The 25,085-nt window shown below is 42.7% G+C and overlaps 1 protein-coding gene across 1 annotated transcript in view; it reads right to left on the bottom strand.

Moving 5' to 3' along the window:
* DCN (decorin) overlaps window positions 1-25,085 on the bottom strand; it is a 94,395-nt gene that overhangs the window by 38,930 nt on the left and 30,380 nt on the right. The window contains exons 3-4 of the mRNA XM_029601635.1: window positions 13,785-13,897; window positions 4,368-4,581 (exon numbers count right to left, since the gene is read on the bottom strand). Of these exons, the coding sequence (XP_029457495.1) occupies window positions 4,368-4,581; window positions 13,785-13,897 (327 nt within the window). The remainder of the gene's footprint in view (window positions 1-4,367; window positions 4,582-13,784; window positions 13,898-25,085) is intronic.

The raw sequence follows: 25,085 nt of genomic DNA, 5'->3' as shown, positions 1-25,085 counted from the left end.
TGTGTTGGGGCAGAGTATAGCGATAGGAGTATACTACCATCCACCTGGCAAAATGATGAGATGGACAGTGAAATGCTAAGAGAAATTAGGGAAGCTAACCAAATTGGTAGTGCAATAACAATGGGAGATTTCAATTACCCCAATATTGACTGGGTAAGTGAAACATCAGGACATGCTAGAGAGATAAAGTTCCTGGATTGAATAAATGACAGATTTATGGAGCAATTGGTTCAGGAACAGATGAGAGAGGGAGCAATTTTAGATCTAATTCTCAGTGAAGCGCAGGATTTGGTGAGATAACTGTGGTGGGGCCAGGGGGACAGTAAGTAAATCCTTGGCTCTAGCATTAAACTTTCAAAAGGGAAACTTTGATAAATTGAGAAAAATATTTTTTAAAACCCTGAAAGGAGCAGCTACAAAGGTTAAGAGTGTACAACAGGCGAGGACATTGTTAAAAAATATCATCTTAGAAGTGCAGTCCAAATGTATTCCATATATTAAGAAAGATGGAAGAAAGGTCAAACAATTGCTGGCATGGCTAAAATGTGAGGTAAAAGAGGCTATTTTAGCCAAAAGATCTGCATTCAAAAATTGTAAGAAGGATCTATCTCAAGAAAATAGGATAAAACATAAGCATTGGCAAGTTAAATGTAAGACATTGTTAAGACAGGCTAAGAGAGAATTTGAAAAGAAGTTTTCTGTACAGGCAAAAACTAATGATAACATTTTTTCAAATACATTAAAGCAGAAAGCCTGCAAGGGAGTCAGTTGGACCATTAGATGATCAAGGGGTTAAAGGGGCACCTAGGGAAGTTAAGGCCATCGCAGAAAGACTAAATGAATTCTTTGCTTCGGTGTTTACTGAAGAGGATGTTGGGGAGATACCCATTCCAGAGACGGTTTTCAAAGGTGATGATTCAGATGAACTGAACCAAATTACAGTGAACCTGGAAGATGTGGTAGGCCAGATTGACAAACTGAAGACTAGTAAATCACCTGAACCAGGGTTTTGAAAGAACTAAAAAATGATCTATTTTAATTAATTTGTAACCCATCATTAAAATCATTCATTGTACCTGAAGACTGGAAGGTAGCCAATGTAACTCCAATATTTAAAAAGAGCTCCAGGGGTGATCCAGGAAACTATAGACCGGTGAACCTGATTTCAGTGCCGGGAAAAATCATGGAAACTGTGACAAAGAATAAAATCACAAAACATTTAGCTAGACATGGTTTAAATGGACACAGCCAGCATGGATTTATCCAAGGAAGGTCTTGCCTTACAAAGGGGCGAATAAACATGCGAACAAAGGTGAACCGGTAGATGTGGTGTATTTGGATTTTCAGAAGGCGTTCAACAAAGTCCCTCATGAGAGGCTTCTAAGAAAACTAAAAAGTCATGGGATAGGCGGAGATGTCCTGCTGTGGATTGCAAATTGGTTAAAAGACAATAAACAGTAGGATTAAATGGTCTGTTTTCACAGTTGAAAAAGGTAAACAGTGGAGTGCCTCAGGGATCTGTACTTGGACCGGTGCTTTTTAATACACTTATAAATGATTTGGAAAGGGGTATGATGAGTGAGGAGATCAAATGTATGGATGACACAAAATTATGCAGAGTAGTTAAATCTTAAACGGATTATGATAAATTGCAGGAGGACCTTGTGAGACTGGAAGATTGGACTTCCAAATGGCAGATGAAATTAATGTCGACAAGTGCAAGTTGATGCATAAAGAGAAAAATAACCCTTGCTGTAGTTACACATTGTTAGGTTCTATCTTAGGAGTTACCACCCAGGTGTCATAGTGGATAATACATTGAAATTGTCGGCTCAGTGTGCTGTGGCGATCAAAAAAGCAAACAGAATGTTAGGAATTATTAGGAAGGGAATGGAAAATAAAACGGAGGATGTCATAATGCCTCTGTTTGGTTTCATGGTGATATTCAACCTTGAATACTGTGTGCAATTCTGGTTGCCATATCTAATAAATTATATACTTCCACTGGAGAAAGTGCAGAGAAAGGTGACCAAAATGATAAGGGGCATGGAATAGATGCCCTGTGAGGGTCGGGGGTGGGTTTTAGGGGGTTTTAGTGTGCCGGCTCACGATTCTAACGATTTATAACGATAAATCATTAGAATCTCTATTGTATTGTGTTCCATAACGGTTTAAGACGATATTAAAATTATCGGACGATAATTTTAATCGTCGAAAAACGATTCACATCCCTACTCTAGGGACAAAAATGAAGGGGGTGAAGCTGGAGCAGAAACTGCAGAAGAGAAAACAATCGCTCCGCTCCCTTCTTCAGTCCCTCTCCTCCTGTTCCCAGCAGGCTGTCTGAAGAAGAGGGGCTGTAGCAGTAAATAGTAGGGCTTTCCAGTATATTCTCAAGTGATGCAGGAGTATTCCTATATTTGGGGACTGGACGGCGCCTTCAAAATTTGACTGCCTGTGGTGTTTATGCTTAAATCATGGCCTGAGAATGGGAGGAAAGCCTTAATTAAGCAACATTCAAGAGTGGCATTTGAGAGTTCCTCATGGTCTCCAGTGAGTAAGAATGTGCGGTACCTGCCCCAGAAGATAACACTGCCGTAATAAAACACAGATAAAAATGAATTTTAAAAGCCCAGAACGTGCCGAAATTAGACGATGGGCGAAGACGTCAGGCTTGCGTGCGCTGACCGTATTTTTAAAAGCACTCGCATACACATGTAAATGCCGTGGCGTGCACATCTCTAAAGTTTAGAAAAAGAGGTGGGGCACGGGTATGGTCTGGGCAGGGCGTGAGCATTTTGGGGCCTGGCCAAGAGATGTGCGCTTAAATCCGTACACGCCTAAGCACACACCAAGGTCCCCTGCTGCGTAACTTTACTTCTGCTATGGATGATGTGTAAGTGGTAAAATAAAAGGATCCAGCTGTTTCTGAGGGGTATAAAGGGTCTGGGGGGAGTGTAGGCTATCAAATCGGAGGGGGATTTGGAGGACCTAGTTGTTGACTAGGTGAACCATGGATGAACTGATAAACTGGGCATGTGCCCCTTTTAAAATCCTCCGACTTACGCTGTAGAAGTGGGATTTGCACACTCAAGCATGTGCCCACTTAAAATTTGGCACACACGTGCTTGCGGCCAGGCTATTTTATTACATGGCACATTTATGCGCACAAGTTATAAAATAGCCGTGTCCCTGGGTGTAGGCTGATGCACATGCGAAAATGTGCATCAGCCTGCACGATAGTTTGAAAGTTACCATCATATTGTTGAAGGCCAACAAATACAAGTAGTTTACAAGTTTAAAACATACATGATCACTATGGCCATCTGTCTCTCGACTGACCTCAGCTAATCAGAGGGAAAGCCAGCAGAAAGTATGACTTTTCCTTGGTTGGTTTTTCTAGTCTTTTATCTTTATCTGTCTTCTGGGTATTTTGAGATTGTGACAGAGTGCACCAGAGAAACCCTCAGAACCCCTTAAAGGACTGGTCCCAGCTGTCTTGTCCCAGTCCACCTTCAGCAAGGCATTCTGGGTACGGGGCAGTTCCCCTGAGGAGAGATATAGCCTTGGCTCAGTGGAGAGCAGGCAGAGGCCTTGGGAGAGAGGAGAGGCAGCTCCTACAAAGATAACTGACCTATTGCTGTGTTTCTGAGAAATATTGCTGAGATAAGCAGCTTCGGTGTTCACTTTGAATGCATATAGTAAGTTATGCAAGAGAAAGCTGGACGAAGACTGTAATCTGTCCCCCAGCCAGCCACAGACCATTTGTGCTGTGCCACCGAAATCAATAAGTTGACCAATAAGCATATTCAGTGGCTATTATGTGCTGAATAGATCAGTATATCTCTAGCCAGTCTTGAAGTATCCCCTACCCCAATGATATTTACTTCCAGTCTTTGAGGGCTGTAAACAAATTGGATTTTCAGGATATCCCTGACTATGCATGAGATAGCTTTGCATACAATTTGCATGCAGTGTGCATGCAAATCTATCTGATACATATTCCTGACCCACTTGTGGCCCTCTACAACTGAAAGTGAATACCACTGCCTTAGCAAGGTGGGTTTTCAGGATATACACAATGAATATACATGAAATAGATTTGTAATGCACTGCCTATATTGTATGCAAATTTATCAGATACATATTCATTGTGAATATCCTGAAAACCAGACTGGCTAGAGGCTAATCCAGGACCATCTTGAGAAACACTGGACTAGGCCACTCATTTTGCAATACGATATTTAGAATTCACATCTGATTGCATTGTTTTATACTTTAAGTATGTTTGTTTATTTTAGAAACATTTCACCAGTGTTGTCAAATTCAGGAAATGTTTTGCAAACATATTTATGTGAGATACATACCTACAGCAATCATACGATCCAGTCCATCAAACACTGATTTTTTCACTTTTGAGATTTCATTCTCGTGAACACGTAGCTCCTGAAGTGTTTTGGGCATATTTGTGGGAAGTTCCTTTAGATAATTTTTAGATAGGTAAAGTCTCTCCAGTTTTGTCAGTGAAGCGAATGCTGATGGATTAATTTTCTTGATTTTGTTGTTTACAAGGATCAAAGCCTGTAAAATGGTAGAAAATGAGTTTATTAACTCTAGCAGTGCACGATATTCTGTTGAGAAAAGTGTTGCCATAAACCTAGAGAAATGTAAAATCGACAAAGGATTACTGTTTAGCTTGGGCCTTCAAGTAATCAGAGATTACCATGAATGACAAGATTCCAGCGATACTCTTGGGGTAAATTTTCAGTAAGATGCCTAACTGCAAAGGTATACATGTACTCGAAAGCCTGCGCAGAACAGGGCAATTTCCAAAAACAAGTAACTGTGTACATAGAGTATGAAAGTTGCATTGTTATGGGGTAAAATACCTACACGTACATTAGGTGTAATAAATCTGAAGTGTAAAGTTAGGTGTGAAGAAGCATGATATCTACACATGTTCCTGTTGAGGATGGAAGGTATGTGTATGCATCAAGTCCAAAACTGGGGAATGTCCCCTGGGAACAGGGCCAGAGCCAGGGTATTAGGCACCCTAGGTGAACCTTTAGCCTTATGCCTCTCTTCCCTCCCCCAATTAACTTGTAGGCCCATAGACCAACCCCCAGCACTACTACTCCCAGAATAATCCTGTAAAAACACATAATTGGACAAACGACCAAACCTTTCCCTTTGAACTGTGTGTGCATACCTATAGGCAGTTTTAGGAAGGACAATTTTCAAAAGTCATTTATGCATATAAATACCGATTTAGTGAGGCAAATGGGCTTTAGAAAACTTGTCCACTCTAAAAGTGCCTGAAAGTATGCACGATTCAAAGGGAAAGTATGCTTGTGTGTCCATTATTTTTTTTTTTTAATAGAATTGATGTAATGAACAAATTGGCTCTGCCATACTGAAACAGCATTAACTCCCAAAACTCAAACAGCAACAACCATAGGCACCAACTTTTTAAATTGATTGGGGGTGCTAAACAATATGAATTACACCTTCCTAGGCACAGTGAAAGAGTTTGCTCAATACTGGGAGTGCTCAAGCACCCACTGCACCCATATATCTGCCTCCTATGGCAACAATACTACTTATGAAAAAACAGCAATGCAACTATTAGGGATGTGAATCGGTCTTCGGACGATTGAAAATATCGGACGATATTTTCAAAATCGTCAGAAATCAGGGGCTCCCGATAAGAGAACCCCACGATTTTGTTCCTGGGGTTCTCTTATCATTTTGGGGGAGGGCGGGAAAAACGGCACATCAAAACAATCCCTAAACCCACCCCGACCCTTTAAAACTGTTCCCTTAGCTTCCCCCACCCTCCCGAACCCCTCCCCCAAAACATTTTACAAGTACCTGGTGGTCCAGTGGGGGTCCCGGGAGCCATCTCCCACTCTCGGGCCGTCGGCTGCCACTAATCAAAATGGTGCCGATGGCCCTTTACCCTTACCATGTGCCACTAATCAAGATGGCGCTGGCCGTCCATTACTCCTACCATGTGACAGGGCCTGGCCAATGGCACGGATACCCTGTCATATGGTAAGGGCAAAGGGCCATCGGCGCCATTTTTATTAGTGGCAGCCGACGGCCCTGAGAGCGGGAGATCGCTCCCGGGACTTCCACTGGACCACCAGGTACTTGTAAAAGGTTTTGGGGGGTTCGGAGGGTGGGGAAAGCTAAGGGAACAGTTTTAAAGGGTCGGGTGGTTTTTTTTTTGTTTTTCGGCACGGGCGCAGCCGATAAACAAAACCGCGATCGGGCCGCATAAAAAAAAATTAACGATGTGAATCGGAACCGGAATCGGAACTGATTCCGGTTCCGATTCACATCTCTAGCAAATATATCAAGCCACAGAAATTCTTTACTGTTGTCCTCAGAAGGGAAAAGGAGTAGAGTAATTCTTAAAGCAATCGACTGAGAACCAGAAACACCAGAAATAAAATTCCACTGACATTCCTTGAACAAGTTACTTGATCTTCTGTTGCCTCAGGTACCCATTTAGATTATAAACTGTTTGGGCAGGGACTTAAATTACCTGACTTCTAAAAATGCCTTGAGCATTATTTGGAAAGGTGGGCTAAACATCCAAATTTATTATTAGCAATACACCTCCTATTAAAGCATTCTTCAAGGTATCCTGTGGAAGGATACCTAGTGTGGTCCTCATTTATGGTGTGGCTCCGGGTTTGCAATTTTTCTTTGTCAACACGAGGCAAAGTGAAGACTTCTGGAACATGCCAATGATGCAAAAGATACGTCTCAGTTGACCCACACTGGCTAAAGAGCAGTAACTGAGGAAACAACAATGGCCAATGGGAGGAAAGCAGCAACAGTGAGGGAGGAGGTGGAGACAGTGGCAATGATGATGTAATTGCCAGTACCAAGACAAGAGGAAACACAGGTAGTCCTGGGCTGCGGCCGATCTCATGCACTATCCCTGCGGCAAACCACAGTAAAAGAAGCAGCTGCAAGGGGGGGAGATGGTCGAAGGTTGAGAGAGAGGCTGCTGTTGTAGGGAGGGGTGGTGGTTGAAAGCCTATTGCTGCTGTGTGGGGGGGGGGGAGGGGGTGATGTGTGTGGGTTGGAGGCTTCTGTTATGAGGGTTGGGATTTTGGACGCTGCTGCTATGTAAGGAGGGTAGAGTTATGGAGGCTGTTTGCTAAGAGGGGCGGGGCAGGGGTTAGGAGGCTGCTGTTCTGTGGGGAAGGGTAGGGCTTGAGAAAATGCTACTATTGCTGCTGTGTGGGGGGTTGCGATTCAAAGGCAGCTGCTTGTGAGGAGAGGAGGGGTTCAGAGGCTAATGTTATGCACAAAAGGGTGAGGACTGAAAGATTACTGAGACTGGTGAGGCTCGCTGAGGTCAAGGGTGTCATTGGGCATTAGACCAGTATGGAAAGAATTTTGTTGACTTTCCTCCAGCATATTGGGATCCAAAGTGGCTCCTGCTTAAAAATTAGTGAAAAACATAGTCCTATTGGGATTCCCTGTATGACAAGAAAGAGGGAGGGGGGAAGAGAAGGGGAGTGGCTGGATTAGGGAGCAGAGTGACTCTTCTTTGTTTTGTTCTGCTCTGTCCAGTCCAGCTTCACCCCCATTCCCTGCAAAGCACCTGAGAGGGGATGTCCTGGAGCAGGTCGCAGAGGGCTGTCCTCTGCTGCCTCAGATTTGAGGCACTGGCCAATAGAGTCATTGGGCAGAGCCCTGTGTTTCATGTACAACAAAGCCCTGGTGTCTCTTCCAAAATTGCTGCAGTCTAGGTGATTGCCTAGTCTGCTTCATGGAAGAGGCAGCTCTGCCTGCAGATGTCTCTTTTTCAAGCAGAAAAGTTAATACATGCTGTTTTAGGCAGCTGAAAATTCACTTTTTTATATGCAGTTGATTTATACAGGTTAACTCTGTTTGACTAAGGTTCCTGTGTACTAAGCATTTTTCCTGTTGACACAAAAAAAGGAAAACCCTAAGTCTTAGAAAATTTACCATCCAAATGTATCTTGCAAAAAGTAACAGGTCTGAAACCACTGCACTACAGAACTTATAGTTATATAAAAGATAAAAAAAAAAAAAGATTGGAATTCTTAATCATGATCATAACCCTGTCTGTAATTTAAGAATTCCAATCTTTTTTTTTAATCCTTTATATAATTGTATTCAACTATTATCAATTCTGTAATGCAGTGGTTCTCAATCTGGTCTTCGGTCAGATTTTCAGGATATCTGCCCTGGCTATGCATGAAATATATTTGAATACCCTGGAGCCAGTGCAAATAGAAGTACAAAAGTACATTAGACTTGCCATAGTGAGTCAGACCATAGGTCCATCAAGCCCAGTAACAGTGGCCAATCCAGGTCATAAGCATCTGGCAGGATCCCAAGGGGTAGATGGATTCCATACTGTTTATTCCAGCGACTCCACCTTAATAATAGTTTATGGACTTTTCCTCTAGGAACTTGTCCAAACCATTTTTAAACACAGCTATATATTCTTGTGCATGTCCTGAAAACCAGACTGGCCAGATAATCCTGAGCGACTGAGTCCATGTTAAAGCCTCACTGATAGCTGTAATGTGTTGATGCCCAATATTGAAAAAAAAAAAAATCAAGTGGGTTTTATTTTATGTGAAATGTGGAGGAGAGCAAAGTTCCGTTCAGTATCCTGTACTGACAGTTCGTGGATGTCTTAATTTTCTGGCTCACTGGTTTTGGCATCTTAAAAAAGTAAACCCATAGGGGAGCCCTAACCTTGTGGGGTGAACGCCAAAGAATGTCTACTTCATCTAAGAATTTTTCCAAGAATTTTCAGACTTATCCCTTCATGTTCTTAGTCTGGGTTTGTTTTTTTTATGAAGATAACCTGTATATGTTTTTTTTTATAGATATCAGAATACTTCTGATAACATTTCAGGGATACATCAAATCTGTCAGCAGTTCTTTCTCAAACTTCAAATAAAGCATAATTGTTTCACCCTTTAGTAGAACTGTGGACATGCATGGAATTTTTTCCAGTTATACCTTGCATCATGTTTCAATCACCATGGATAAATCTAAATATTGAAAACTTGTGGTGACAGTAGCCTAGTTAGGTTACATTATGAATCCTTTGGATTTTTTAATTCATTAAAAGTAAATTTTCCAAAAGTTGCATGCACACAAATAGCACATATTTGCTTAAGTGCTATTTTCTAAACCACAAATATACACGCATAAGTAATGGTGCGCGAAGAGATTTGCTCATATAACAGGGCAGGCCAGAGTGTTCTGGGAAGGGGCCAACATTTACGCGTTTAAGTTACTACAACCTGCGAAAGCAACGCGCATATGGCTGGTACCTGCACATATTTGCACCTGCTAATTATCTGGTGTAAGTGGAAATAAAATTCCTTATAGCCAAATACCGACTGGGTGCATGGTCTGGGTAAACAGGGAGGAGTTCAGGCTGAAGAACCAGCAGGATCTTGATGGCCTAGAGAGAGACTGGGCAAACTGGTGGAGTAATTGGTAAAACTGATCATTTCCTTCACGCATGCATATTACAGAATTTCATGATTGACCCGCGTACAAGCTGACAAGTGCTAAGGAAAATGCGTGAGTTAAATTTCCTCATATAAATGATTAAAATTAGGAGCATAGATATGCGTGCATAGCAGATTTGTGCCACTTATCTGGATAAACTTTGACTTCTCCGGGTAAGTCAGATAAGTCTAAAGAAGTGCTGCTTATCCAGCTAATTAAGATAGTCGGATAAGTGTAAAAATGCTACTTATCTGGCTATGTTGAAAATACATGCCTTGTATCTTTTAGATACGTGAACATGTTGTTGGGTAGATTTAAACATGTTTTATACAGTGTGTGCATGATATAAAATCCATGCGCACGTGCATTCGTACAGTCACATATATGGGCGCTTGCGCACTTATTTTAAAGTTAGCCTCCCTATTAGTAACCATTTCAAATCTTCTTGCCATGGTTAAGGACTTCTTGTGCTTTGTTTTCCCTGCTTTCTACTGAATCAACAAACTTGTTTGAATAGTTTTAAAGGATTTTCTTTCTTTTGCACCTTTTAAATTTTAAAATTGTTCTACTATACAGTTCTTTAGGGGAAAAGACATCCACAGAAAAACTGTGCAAGCAAAACTTGCGCAAAATGCATTCTGAGACTTTTACCCACTTATTTGCAATTTTGTGCCTGCGGACTGTTTCCTTATGAGGGGGAGTTCCCTATGCTTTCCGAAATTCTCTCCTTTTAAATTCTTTCTCTTTTGCAGAACTCTGACTGTTAAAACAGATTTGTTCCACGTACATCCCCAGAGGACTTGTGGTCTGATAATAATACCAGGCCTCAGACAGAAAGAAGATACTTGCAATTCTTAGTGTGCACACAAAAACATCACGGGAAACAACTTACACAAATGATGAAAACCTCATCAAAGCAGGTTTTTGTTTAGAGCACATATGAAACATGTCCCATGTTCCCTTCCAACCCTTCTCCTAATCAGCCTGGGATGCGACTTGCAGGACAGTTTGGGTTGCCCAGCTCTGCAAAGGAGGGATGGAGAACCTACTGCTCGTGGCTTAAGTAGGTCTTGCTCACAGGGACAGTAAGCTTTAAAATGGGTGTGCAGGCCCCCAAATACAGGTGCATATGGGCATGCGACCAGATGCACTGCAATTTTATGTCCTGCACGCAGGTACGATGTACAGGTTATAAAACAGGCCGGGCACGTGCAAGTGGGCTCCCTCTTTTAAGCGTGTACGTGCCTAGCAGGGAAATGTCGGCTCTGAGACGTGCAAATGAGGAAACTTTATAACATGCGCGAGGCCAGCACATGACCAGTTTCACTCGTTCATGCACCCATTTGCCCAGTCTGCAGCTAGGTCCGGAAGACTCCCCTCGTTCTTTAGCCTGCATTTCCCCCAGTTAAACCAGACCCCTAAACCAGTTCATCTGTGGCTAGAAATGATTTTCCTCTTATTTCTACCTCATCTACAGCAGAAGTAAAGTTGCGCTGACATGGACCTAGATACGCACCCATGTGTGGCCATACATATCTACATATTTCTTGCCTGCCACAGAAAGCCCCTTTTTTCCCCCATGAGAGATATTCGTGCATCGGTTCTTGTGCGTGAATGTGGCCAGTTTATAAAATCAGGTGGCCGTGGATAAGCAATACAGGTGCTTCCATCTCCTGGTTTTGGCACATGTATCGCTTTTAAAATTCACTTATCGGGTGACAGGCTTTCTGTCACTGGCTCCGTTATTCACATTGCCATCTTGTATTATCTCAATACTCTGTTTTTTGGGGATGGGTGGAGCAGTCAGTTTCCTCTTGCTCCTATGGATTTGAATTTAATCAGCCACCTTTATTTTATTTTAGTTAAAAAAATATGTATTACCCGCACATATCCAAAGTTCATGGCGGAGTACAACAGAACAATAACAAAATTAATAACATATGCACAAATAAAAAAATCAGTCAATGAATCATCAAACAATTACATAAACTGACTGGCTTGAGGGTTATTTCCAGCGAGTCTAAGCCTTAATCAACTAGTAACAAAATTCTTTATCTACGTGTGCCGTAGCAAACATCTCATGCCATCTGATATAGAGTCAAAAAACATTCATCATCTTCGGTGCTTTTTAGTGTCAGTTCTAGTTATCACATCCGTAGGCCTGTTTGCATAAGAACGTTTTCAGTAGCTTTTAAACGTTTTTAAACATGTTATTAAACAAAGTTGTTCAAGAAGAGAGTTCCATTCCAATAAATTGGTCCAGCAACAGAGAAAGCATGCACACTCAACTTGCCAAGGTGTGCAGAATGTAATGAGGGCACTTCTGGTAGACCATGTTGTGAGGACCGTAGAGCACAATAGGGTTGATATTTGTGCAATACAGTGTTGAGTGAGGTGCATTTCAGGTACAGGAGGGCTTAGTCTAGGCGGGCCCTATGTACTAAGAGGTCCATATTCAAAGGCATTTGGCTGGATAACTCACAACTTATCTGGCTAAATCCCAACTTTTTAATATTTTGGGCACATATCCAGCTAAACATTAACTGGATAACTCATTATCCCGTTAAACTTTAGCTGAATAATATAGGAGCTTTCTGGGAGTGTCTCAGGGAGGTGTTAAGTTAGCTGAATAAGATATTCAGAGTTAGTGGGATAATATATCTGGTTAACTCTGGTCATGTCATGCAACTATTCTAAAGATAGTCAAATAAACTTATCCGGCTATCTTTAAGATAGCTGCTATATTAAGTAGTGCAACTACTCCACTGACTATCCCTCCAGAGTTAGACAGGTAAGTTTATCTGGTTAACTTTGCAATCTGGCCACTGACTAAATATAGACCTCTAAGCATTTTTCCCCATAGAGACAAAATGAGAGAAAACTATTGGTAAATGGGCCCCTAAGTTTGTACTTGTGGCAATGGAGAGTGAAGTGACTTGCCCAAGTTCATAAGGAACATCAGATGGATTTGAGCCCTGGCATTGCTGGCTCACAGCCTGCTGCTCTACTTTTCCACTTCCTGCTCCCTTGGAATCAGGACTGGGATCTGGTGCCGTAAGCCTTATTTATTTACAATCCCCGGAATATTTTCCTTTGTTTTAATATCTCCTCCCAATCACCTAAGCTTAGTCATATTAGTGACGATCCTGGGCCTGAGGGCCATACACCAGTGCTCCTGCTGGAACCCCGCTGTCATGGACCCTATATCCAGCCAATAGGAGTCTGTGTTGTACAATGACTGGCACTCCCTCCTCCTCCCCTCCCAGGGACTGTGAAAACTGCCCCGCAGCATCCCCAACCCTGGCCAGGCCACGAAGCAAAACGCTCAGACCAGGAATTGAACCCAGGTACTCTGCATGGCAGCTCTCAGCACGGCCAGTGAGCCACTGGCCGCGAACCAAAGGAAGCCCGCCTTCAAATCCTGCTTATGCTCCTTGTGACCTCGAGCAAGTCAGTTCACTCTCCATCTGCCTCAGGTACAGACTTGGGAGCTCATTTGCTAAAGATTTTCTCTCAATCTGTGTCCATGGGAAAATTGCTTAGTATATTTATTTATTTAATGCAATCTTACCTATTATAAAATGGGTTCCCGGCTGACGGAATTGTACGGTATGCTTTGATTGCATTTTTACATTATAGTGAGTTTTGGAAGGACAGCCCAAATCTTCCCCCCTCCCCCAGAGGGAAGCTGCCATCCTTCAGGCAGCCTCTCTCCGCTAGCTTTTATTATTACTCAATTTGTTTGGGTTTTGTTTTTTTCCAAAGCTCACCATGATAGAAAAATACACAGACAGCATCCCTTCACCTTGTGAGCAATACTGATCAACTAAAAAAAAATAGATGCCCAGCTTTGAGTTAGCTTAGGGTTTCTTCTTTTGGTTGTGGCTCCTTGGGGCCAGAGAGGGAGACAGACCTAACATGGTCCCTAATGTTCCAGACAAGAGACTTCAATCAAAAAAAAAAATAAGGTTAAATTCTGGCATGGAAAGGGGATTCTTGGGCAGTCCTCCAACCCAGTGGAAGAGCAGGTAATTTCTGCTACTACATCATTAGAACATCTAGTTCAAAAAAATGTAAAAGAACGTCAAAAAAATGGTTTAGAAGGTTTTCTTATAATCTACTTAGAATCGAAGTTCTGGCAATAGGCAGCATGGAAATAATTTTAAATAAATAAGTCAAACTATTTGATTTCTCAAAATTTTCCAAAGAACCTTTCTGTAAAAAACCCTTTAGCCTGATATCCTTAATTGTTTTCTTACATGAAGATTCTTGAGGTTCTTGAAATCATTTTCTTTTATTTCAGAGATTTTGTTGTTCTGTAGGTCAAGTAAAGTAGTATCTGAGGGGATATCCTTTGGCACTTCTTCTAGACCTGTGGTAAGAGAAAAATCAATGAATAAACCAGTTTGGAAATTCAGGCTTACATTTTTTCACAGTTCTGCTAATACAATAAACCACTTTACAGTAATTCTCTTCAGAAATGAAACCAAGAAGCTTTACTGATGTTTGTGGGTTGAAATGGCCTAAAGAACTGTATTATGCTTTTTTAGTGGTGGCATGACAAGCCAAAATGCAATAAATTATTGTGCCTTCAGTTTTTCGAGAATTCTTCTAAGCATTTAAATCTTCTTGGTGGGGAGCAGGATTTTGATTGACCTTCATGTTGCTTAATCAGTAATAGCCATCCAACATGCACTGAAAAACTACCATCAATTATCCTTATATTGCCTTGCATCTTTTAAAAGCAGCTATTAAACCTGTTCACTAAGAGATCGATTTAAAAGCAATCCTTTGATAGTCTAAAGTCCCATTATAGTTTGCTGAAACTTAGATTTGTTTTTACATTCCCCCCTATGTGATATCCCCTTCCAGCTTCTTTTAGTCCAGCCTTTGACTGCACCAGGGCTCTGCAGTGTCCCCATCTCCAGCTAACCTCATCCTTCTTTTTTGATTATTACTTCCACTTACTTCTCCTGATCCCTTCTACTTCTTTTCATACTCTGCCAATCATCTTACTCAGGGCCAGCAATACCAAAAACAAGCCAGATGGGCTTCCCCCCAGGGTGCCAGGCTGGGAGGGGGCACAAGGACAGAATCAGAGTGTGAAGAGTGGCAAGCTGCACAGTACCTGGCCCCCTTCCATATTTTCCTTCCCCCTGTGTGCCTGTGCACTCCATGAGTCAATAGCAGCCCTGCACTCCCATTCCCATACAAGTCTTTGCACGCCCCAAGCCAATAGCAGCCAAGTCTACCTCAGCGTGAGGGTGGGCCTTGGGATGCACACAGCCAGCTGGGGACGCTAAGTGCCATGGTTTGGGGAGAGGACACTGATGGCAACCCTTGCATTTATTTATTTATTTATTTATTAAATGTCTAGCCTGCTGATCCACAAATCTCAGCAGGTATGAGGTGTTCCCCACAATAGTCCTGATCTTACTGTCTCCAGTCTCCTTTACCTCTGTTAGGCCCTAGCTCTCTCATTCTTTCCCACTTATCACCTGCAGCCAACAAGAAGCCACAATGGCTGGAGGGTAAAATGTAAACAGTACACTACTTGCCAAACTCCTGGGATCACTTGCAGCATGAAAACTTACTTTTGCAATGTTTCATAGTATACAAATGCAAATGACAGATTTCTACAAAAATATAATGCTCATATTCCCATTTCATTTACAGAACTTCCATCCTATTATCCCACAAAATATTTTTCATATTCCCTATATGGGCCTATTACTAACCTCAATATACCATAGCACACCTTTAACACAATTTTAAAGCATACACTCCTTAACTTACAATGTGCTAATGTGTTAGCCTACCAAAAAATGGGCACTCTGTAGTGTACATCTGAATGTGCTGAAGATTAATGCACCCCATATACTAAAATACTAATATCCATGGAAATGAGGCTTAATGTGCATATGAAAATATATCCATATACTAAAGTACCTTAAAACAGACATTTATTTATTTATTTATAGAGTTTTATATACCGTCGTTCGGTTTTGCCATCACAACGGTTCACAATTTTTAATTAGCACCTGTCTTTTTCTAACAGCCAAAATGTAATTTCTCTTCTAGAAGTGAAGTTAATCTCAGCACAATAATGCTATTGCCAGCCTACAGGGGAAGGCTGACCCAGATGGGCCAACTGCTGCTCGGAACTGACAGTATGGTTGCCTTCCTTACAAAAAGAATCCTTTCAGAGCCAGCTCTTTATGGAGGAGATTGTACAAAAGTGGATGTTTGTGTGGGTGCTTTAATCTGCGAGTCATGCACAAGATGAGGAGAAAGAGAGCAAGAGAGAGGTGTGGAGTTCTACAATGAGAAGCATGGTGAAGGAGTGGAAGGAGGAAAAATGGAGAAGAGGTCTGGCCAGCCTCAAGCTGCCAGGAGCACATCTTTTGTCCAAGGACTTCCCTATGGAGGATCCCCTGAGACATAGGTAGTGCAAAAGTATGTCTTGGGCTTAAAAGCCATTTTGGCCCTCTATGAAGACCTTAAAGATTGATTACTGCAGTGATATGTAAATTGGACTGCCAGTGCCTACTAGGGTCATCCATACAGAACATTGTACCCGGGATCATGGTATACTCCTTCCTCAATCCTGGCCACTTCTAGCATTGCTTTGATAGCAACACTGGAAACAGAAGCTACTAGTGTTGCTATCAGAGTAAGTGTCTGACAGCAATGTTGGCAGCTTATGTTTCTTTCAAAGGAACACTGGAAGTGGCTGGCATCACAGTAGAAGTTTGGACAGGACAATCCCGGGCACCACAGATGGTAATGAAGGTGACGATTGGAGGGGAGATTTAGGTTTGGGTTGGGAGGGTTCAGTGGGTGAGGTAGGGGAAGGAACAGAAAAGAGGAGCTGGCCAGTGGTAAGTATATATGGCTAAACCAGGGGGTAGGGAGGAGAGGCGACGATGCGTCACTTTCAAGATGTATATTTATTTTAATGTTTGGGGGGGCCTTGGGGAGAAGGGAGGATTGGGCCGGCAAGCTCTATATTTGGAACATATGGGTGGAGTGGGGGATAAGGCCACTAGGCCCGCACTTATCCAGCTATATTCTTAACCTAGGAGCCAACCTTTGAAAATGTGCGCATCCAGCACAGTGGGTTATGAGTGTGACTGACCAACCTTGTGTTCTTATGTTCTTAAAGGTCCAAAGAGGAACAGGTAACGTGAACATGGGAAAGACTCATGTGGCCAAAACCAGAGCCAGGGAAGCACTCAAAGTCCCACAATTCATTTTTCTCCACAATTCCTGCTCATCCTGACTAGTCGTCTCTCTCCTACTCCATTCTACCCCCCACCAACAACCCGGCCACATCACAGTTTTCCTCTACCCTCTCCTGCCACCAGAATATTTTCTCAACCTTTCTTTTCTCTCATTCTCCTAATCTCCTCTTCCTCTTCCCCTCCTTACTCTCACTACTCACTTAATTCTCACCCCCCTGGGGGAGAAGGTTTATATTCCCCTATTCTAGCTCCACTTCCTACATCCTCTTAGAATGCTCTGCTTCCCATTTCCCACTGACCTGACCTCTTCTATTCCCACCCCTGCACTCCCCAGCAGGTTCCTCCTTAGCCGGCTGTCCTCCTCTGCAAGCTTGGTTCACCCATCCCTTCACTGATTCCTACCCCTCATCAGCATGTTAGGCTTCCCTTCACTGGCAGGGCTCCACTTACCATTCAATTTGTGATTCCCCTCCTTTACAAGCTTGGATCACTTCCCTGCTCGGCACTCCCTGAGCCCACACACTATTTTTTTTTCTGGAACAATGCCTGCCTCCTCCCGGCACTCCCAGATTCCACTTCAGAGCCAGACCCATGCCTGCAGAGTCCACATAAGTCAATTCACTACTTGCACATCCTGAACCCTAGCAACTCTGCAATTAATATCTCCCCAGCTCCAGGGCCACAGCTACATGTGGTGCTTCCTGACCTCGATTTGAAACCCAGAAATAACAGTTGTCTCCTGTGGAATATAACAGGGGAATATTTTATTTACTTTTGTAGCAAGGGAAGCAATGCTCATCTCATTTTAAGCCCTGACCAATAACCCTTCAATACTGGAGCTGCCAAAATTTAAGAGAAATTTTGAGCCTACGATATCACAGGCCACCACAACCTCCTCCCCCTTCCCATTCCTTCCCAGGTGATTGCAGGGCTGGAATCAAGGGCAGATACCATCTCCCCCCCCCCCCCCCCCCCCCCCCCCCCCCCCCCACCCCCCCCCCCCCCCCCCCCCCCCCCCCCCCCCCCACACCACACCCAAAACACCTTTGACCCTACCCAGCTAGCACAGAAATCTTCACCAAACTTAAAATAAACAATCTTCCAACCTTTGTGTCTGTAGTTTGAATCTATCCTGTCTCTGCTGGTTCTTGCCTTCTTCTCAGTTTTCCTCTCTGCCTTAGACCGTCCTTTTTCTTTTAAAGCTTATGTTCTAGTCTTCCTCTCATTTTATCATTATTATTTTTACTCCATGTGTATAACTCTTTCTGTCCATCTGTTGTCTCCCCATCCCCGTCCTGCCACTTCCGTCTCTTACCTCACTTCTTCTTTCCACCATGATCCCCTCTCTTCTCACAGCCTCTCTCTTGATTTTCCTCCCCTAACAGTTCCCCATCCACATATTCCTTTCCCAGTTCTTTTCTCTGCCTTCTAAAGTTCCCTTCACCTAACCACACCCCTGCTCCTCTTCTAATCACAACCCATGTGCTCTCTCATATCCCCTTTTCCCTTCTCACAGCCCGTGCTCCCTCTCTATCAGCCTTCTCTGATATTCTCCCACCTTCTCTCTCCATCTCCCACAACTCCTCCCAGTCCCTCTTCCCTTCACAGCTTCTCCCCTCCCAGCCACAGATTCTCCCCTCCCAGCAGTTTTCTTAGCCCCTCTCTCACCCTGCTTATTGCTCTTCTGTCTCTCTTTTTCTTTCTAGCCCTTCTATCAGCAGTCCTCCCCATCTTCCCTCCTTCTCAGACAACCTGTCTGTCCTAGAATGCAGCTCTCTGGTTCTCCATTGGTCAGATATTCCATAGTCAGCCAATAGGCTGCAGGGGAAGGCGGGACAGTAGCTGGGAGACCGAAGTGCAGTGCCTGCCTTCCCTAAAGCCCATTGGTCAGACATTCTACAGCTAATGGGCTATAGAGGGGGAGGGGACGGGAGCAATAGCTAGAAGATAGAAGCACTACCTTACTGCCTTCCCCCACATCCCTGCCTCATGGAGCTCTCAGCTCCTGATCCACAGGAGTACAGGAGTCAATATTGGGGATGCTCAAGTATCCACAGTTTTCACAGAGCTGGTGCCTATGATGCTTAATACCATATTAAGTAACATCATTGGGACATACTCACTCCCTGTACCCACAGGCACTCTCCCCCCCCCCCCCCGCACCCCTTGAACCTTTAAAAGAGGAATGAGCTCCTGCAATGCGGCCCGGAGTACCCCCTTGCATTTGGCTTGATCAATACCATTTATCAAAATAGTAGGGATGTGAATCGTGTCCTCGATCGTCTTAACGATCGATTTCGGCTGGGAGGGGGAGGGAATCGTATTGTTGCCGTTTGGGGGGGTAAAATATCGTGAAAAATCGTGAAAAATCGTGAAAAATCGCAAAACCGGCACATTAAAACCCCCTAAAACCCACCCCCGACCCTTTAAATTAAATCCCCCACCCTCCCGAACCCCCCCAAATGAGTTAAATAACCTGCGGGTCCAGCGGCGGTCCGGAACGGCAGCGGTCCGGAACGGGCTCCTGCTCCTGAATCTTGTTGTCTTCAGCCGGCGCCATTTTCCAAAATGGCGCCGAAAAATGGCGGCGGCCATAGACGAACACGATTGGACGGCAGGAGGTCCTTCCGGACCCCCGCTGGACTTTTGGCAAGTCTCGTGGGGGTCAGGAGGCCCCCCACAAGCTGGCCAAAAGTTCCTGGAGGTCCAGCGGGGGTCAGGGAGCGATTTCCCGCCGCGAATCGTTTTCGTACGGAAAATGGCGCCGGCAGGAGATCGACTGCAGGAGGTCGTTCAGCGAGGGTTCCGGCGCCTCGCTGAACGACCTCCTGCAGTCGATCTCCTGCCGGCGCCATTTTCCGTACGAAAACGATTCGCGGCGGGAAATCGCTCCCTGACCCCCGCTGGACCTCCAGGAACTTTTGGCCAGCTTGTGGGGGGCCTCCTGACCCCCACGAGACTTGCCAAAAGTCCAGCGGGGGTCCGGAAGGACCTCCTGCCGTCCAATCGTGTTCGTCTATGGCCGCCGCCATTTTTCGGCGCCATTTTGGAAAATGGCGCCGGCTGAAGACAACAAGATTCAGGAGCAGGAGCCCATTCCGGACCGCTGCCGTTCCGGAACGCCGCTGGACCCGCAGGTTATTTAACTCATTTGGGGGGGGTTCGGGAGGGTGGTGGATTTAATTTAAAGGGTCGGGGGTGGGTTTTAGGGGGTTTTAGTGTGCCGGCTCACGATTCTAACGATTTATAACGATAAATCGTTAGAATCTCTATTGTATTGTGTTCCATAACGGTTTAAGACGATATTAAAATTATCGGACGATAATTTTAATCGTCCTAAAACGATTCACATCCCTACAAAATAGCACCGACCTGACATTGCCCCATCACATGGCCTAAGTTCAATCCCTGGACCTTGCCCCAGTCACATAATAAGGGCAAGGTCAGGTTGGTGCCATTTTGAAAAATGGCATCGACTGGGCCAGGTGCAAGAGGGCCCCCTGGGGGCCCATCACAGGAGCTTAATCCTCTTTTAAAGGTCTGGGGTGCAGGAGGGGAAGGATGTGGTGTGGGGGGGAGGACCCACTGAACCCCAATGATGTTACTTAATACCTTTTGGGGAGGGGAAGGAGGGATGCCTGGGGGGTACTATACCCCATCTCTAACCCCTGTTCAACTGTTATCTTTCGCCACAACAATATTTTCAGTGTTTCCATGGCCCATGGGGATAACTTGCTGGTGTGGCTGTTACTACCCCTAACCAATAAGCCTGATACTTTGATGAAACTCCAACATTGCTCTCTGCTTCAATGGCAAGAGGTAACAGGGAATTGGACTCAGACAGCAGCCAACAAGGGCCCTGACTTTGACGGTTTGGGAAACTAAGTAAGGGAGTGACTTGTATGGCGCAGCAGATGCTACCATAAGCCTGCTGAGCAGCCTGGATGAACCGTTTGGTCCTTTTCTGCCATCATTTCTATGTTTCTGTGTTACATTAATGTATAATCTTTATCCATAGAAGAGAACCCTATGGGAAAGGGTGACATACAAAGAGAGATCTAGACCTTTTTTTATGGAAGAACCTCAAATCATAGCTGGGAACTTACCAGATTTGACCTTGAGTCTCTGACAAGTTCCCAGTTATCTCTGCATGACTAACCTAAATGAGGGCAAATCGGCAATGACTAGAGAAAGATCTGGGAGGAGAAGCCAACAGCATGTGAGTGTAAGGCAGAGCAGGAGATAGGAGGAAATAGTGCTTAAACAACACTGTGTCTGATTGGGGAAGCCAAGTGAAGGACTGGCACCAGAAGGAGGACCAAGGAGGACTCCATCACTAGTTGGGGAAATGAGATGTGGGGCCAACACTGATGTTGTAAGAGGGGCTAGCAGAATGAAGGAGGGGAACAAGACTAGCACTGGTGCAGAGAGTGAGACCAGTCCAAGGATGACCTGTTAACTATTGAGGTAAACAACTACATGCATATCCTCCGAAACCTCAGTAAACAATACCAAACAAATCAGAGGTCAAACAAATCAGAGGTCAATATGCCAAACTATATTTTTATTAATCACACTCATTTACTGAATTTGTTTTATGACTATGATGATACTATGATGGTTATTTCTGAGAGCTACATAAGTGATTATCCATTATAGCACACAGGTTTTATATATTGATGCATGTATAAGTGGGTGATGTATGCATGGTATGATTGTGAGGATTTTAGGGTAAAGCATGGTTGAGTATGTATGGTATGGTTATGATGACTTTAGAGTAAAGTAGTAGTGAGAGTATTTTAATTTTGGGTACTTATAGGATAAGAGATTGGTCCATCATAGTCATAAAACAAATTCTGTAAACGAGTGTGATTAATAAAATTATAGTTTGGCATAGAGTTTATTTATTGACCTCTGATTTGTTTGGTACTGTTAACTATTGAGACTTAGATTTGAGTTTTTAGAGTCATCCAGCATTGTGAGTCCTTACTTTTTTATATTTCAGGCCCAGTGTAGCACTATTTCAGTGCTAGGAAAATTATAAAACATGTCAACACTAGGCACTCAAAATATAGGGAAGATAACTTGCAAACAACTGCATGAGGCAGCATTTGTGCATGTATATGGCTGCATACATATTTGCTATAGTGTTTTATAATACACAAATGATATATGTGCATTTAAAAAAATATGCATAATTATATCATGCAACAAAGGCATTATATAGGCTTACATGTGAATACTTGCAATGCATTGAAACTACTTATATCAATGGAATGAATGTGCAAACTTTACCCATCTATTTTAAATATATATATATATATATATATATATATATATGCATAGATTTTACGTGTTAAAATAAACTAGGACTTACTCGCTTAAGTCCTGATTTACACAAGAAAGTCGGCCAATTTTAAAACATACACGCGCCAAGGAAATTAACCAGTTTACCAATTAGTCCACCAGTTTGCCCTGTCTTTCTCCAGATCATCAGTTTACCCAGACCTCCTACCCTCTCAATACTGTATAATAAACACATTTAATATCATTTACACCAGATCATTAGCAGGTGTAAAAATGCACGAGGAAGTTGGAAAATGTACGTGTGTCTTTTAAAATAGCAACTTACGCGCGTAACTGTTATCCCCACCCTGGAACGCCCCTAGACCACCCCTATTTTGCACATGTACCTGGGTGTGCGCAAGTGAACGTACACCCATATTTTTTCCTTTTATTAAACATGTGAGTAGAGGCTACTTACTCACACGACTTTTTGAAAATCCACGTTTAAGATTTTAGATTCAGTAGTCTGAAATGAGACACATCGTCCAACTAAGCTTTAACTTGTTGCAGTAATGTTTTAATTTCTCCAGTTAAAAATCCAGGTAAAAGGCATGGGCCAGGAGGTGTTGATCTGAATATGAAAATTTATATGCTCATCTACCCAAACTGAAAGCATCAATTCTGGGTTAACTAGATGAGCCAATGTAGTCTTTTGCTGCCATAAGAACATAAGAACATAAGAAAATGCCATACTGGGTCAGACCAAGGGTCCATCAAGCCCAGCATCCTGTTTCCAACAATGGCCAATCCAGGCCATAAGAACCTGGCAAGTACCCAAAAACTAAGTCTATTCCATGTTACCATTGCTAATGGCAGTGGCTATTCTCTAAGTGAACTTAATAGCAGGTAATGGACTTCTCCTCCAAGAACTTATCCAATCCTTTTTTAATCACAGCTACACTAACTGCACTAGCCACATCCTCTGGCAACAAATTCCAGAGTTTAATTGTGCGTTGAGTAAAGAAGAACTTTCTCCGATTAGTTTTAAATGTGCCCCATGCTAACTTCATGGAGTGCCCCCTAGTCTTTCTACTATCATTGACTATATTACGGTATTACTAATTAACTGTGGCCTACTTTTGTCCTGGACACAACTGCCTTCCTTCTTAGGCTTCTGCTTAAGTGGAAAGTGCTTTGTACCATATATTCTTTCTGGATCATCAAAGTGGATCTATGGGTACAATTTAGTGATGCACTCTCATTGCAACATATTGTACACTCATTCATAATGGAACCACAGAATACTCTCGAGACAGAATTAATTAAAATCCCAATTAGATTAGCAAAGAAAAATGCAATTGGACCATATTTTATGAGTCTAAGTTTTCCCAAAAATGTCAGATCTCTGCTAAAAAGTATAAAGGGAATTCAACATTCAGGATTTGAGTTGAGGGGGCTGTAAAGAGTATACATCTTTAAATCCTGCACAAAGGCTAAACATATCAATCACCTAGTTGTGTTCCTTCCCATGCAATAAACATTCCTCCCTCACCACTACCCTCCCATCTCCAGCCATCTCCGGTTTATGTATCTGCTGGTCTCATAGCGTAAGCCTGTTTTTATGGAAGAAAAGAGCCAGAATTTGTCACATTTATGCCAAAAGAGTCGAAACAAAGCCAGGGACAACAGCTGCAGCCAGTCAGCATGAATCTTTTTGTAAGCAGAATTAGGATTATAAATATGAAAGAGTAACAGATAATGAGAACAAAATGCAGTCAAAATTGCATAATGGGAGTTTTAACAGAAAATACCATTTACAGGTTTTTCTCATATTTATGGGAAAATCCTTTTTGCAATTAACTAGAAAGATTTTCCTGTTGCTTTGTGTAAAATGTCTTATTAGTAAGATTTGGTATTTCCTTTACAATAATGCAAAAGCAGACTTAACATAACTTCCCTGTCACAAGGTTTCAATCTTTACTCTTACCCTCTCCAAGTAAAAACTGTGCTCTCGGCAGTTTTGGCAATGATTGAACTAAGTTGGAGTTTTAAATCTACCATGTCCCAATTTCATCTAAAAAAATACAACTGTGTCCAAATGTGAAACTTTAGCCAAGTTTTCTGTAGAACAGATCATTCAATTTAATTGTGAGTGCCAGAAGAACATCAGAAGGTTTAAATTAAGAGTTCTCTGTGGGACAGTTTTTGAATAGCTAGTACGTAACTCAGCTGAAGTCATGGAAATTGGGAGCAAGAAGAATAAGACACACATAATTGGTGTCTGTTAAAGAACACACTGCTTTACAGAAGATTATGCACTGAAATTATATAACCAAATGACAGCAGCCATGCTGGGAAAAGTAATAATAGTTGTGGACTTTAATTAATTAGAATTTGACTTGGATAAGAACATTAATTATTCAACAGTGTTGGGCTGCATTTTGGGAATTTTATATGCACATCTAACAAAAGAGAATGAATCTCAGCTGGGCAAACAGAATGGATCATTTTGATCTTTACCTGCCTTCATTTATTATGTTACAAATGGATAAAGTGTCTCCACTATTCGGGTTGAGGCCATGAGCACCAGTGATCATCAGACGGTATGGCTTCATATAATAGTCAAGGCATAGAAGAGGCACACAATGTTCAAAGTCCGGGATTTCAGAGAATACTGACTTTTTAAAATAATACCATAAAGAGTTGTGGCCAAGAAGTAAGAGGTAGCTCAAATGAAAGGAACTATAATAATGGCAACATATTTTTAGGTTAGGAAAGTCAATAAAATTATGAGAAAAAGGAAACCAGTATGGCTCTCCAAAGAGATAGCTGAAAAAAAAATAAAAGAGTAGCGTAACATGGAAGAATATCTGGGAAAGCTGAAAAAGATGAGGAAAGAAATCAGGATGACAAAAGCACAAGTGGAAGAGAAGATAGCTAAAGAAATAAAGCAAGGTGACGATGCTTTTTCAAAGATGTCAGTGAAAGGAAGGTCAGAGGAGGAATTGTAAGTCTGAGAAGAGCAATGTG

The sequence above is a fragment of the Rhinatrema bivittatum genome, chromosome 4 (genome assembly GCF_901001135.1).
Source record: "Rhinatrema bivittatum chromosome 4, aRhiBiv1.1, whole genome shotgun sequence".
NCBI lineage: Eukaryota > Metazoa > Chordata > Amphibia > Gymnophiona > Rhinatrematidae > Rhinatrema > Rhinatrema bivittatum.
The sequence above is the reverse complement of the archived record's forward strand: the minus strand, read 5'-3'. Positions and strand labels throughout refer to the sequence as shown.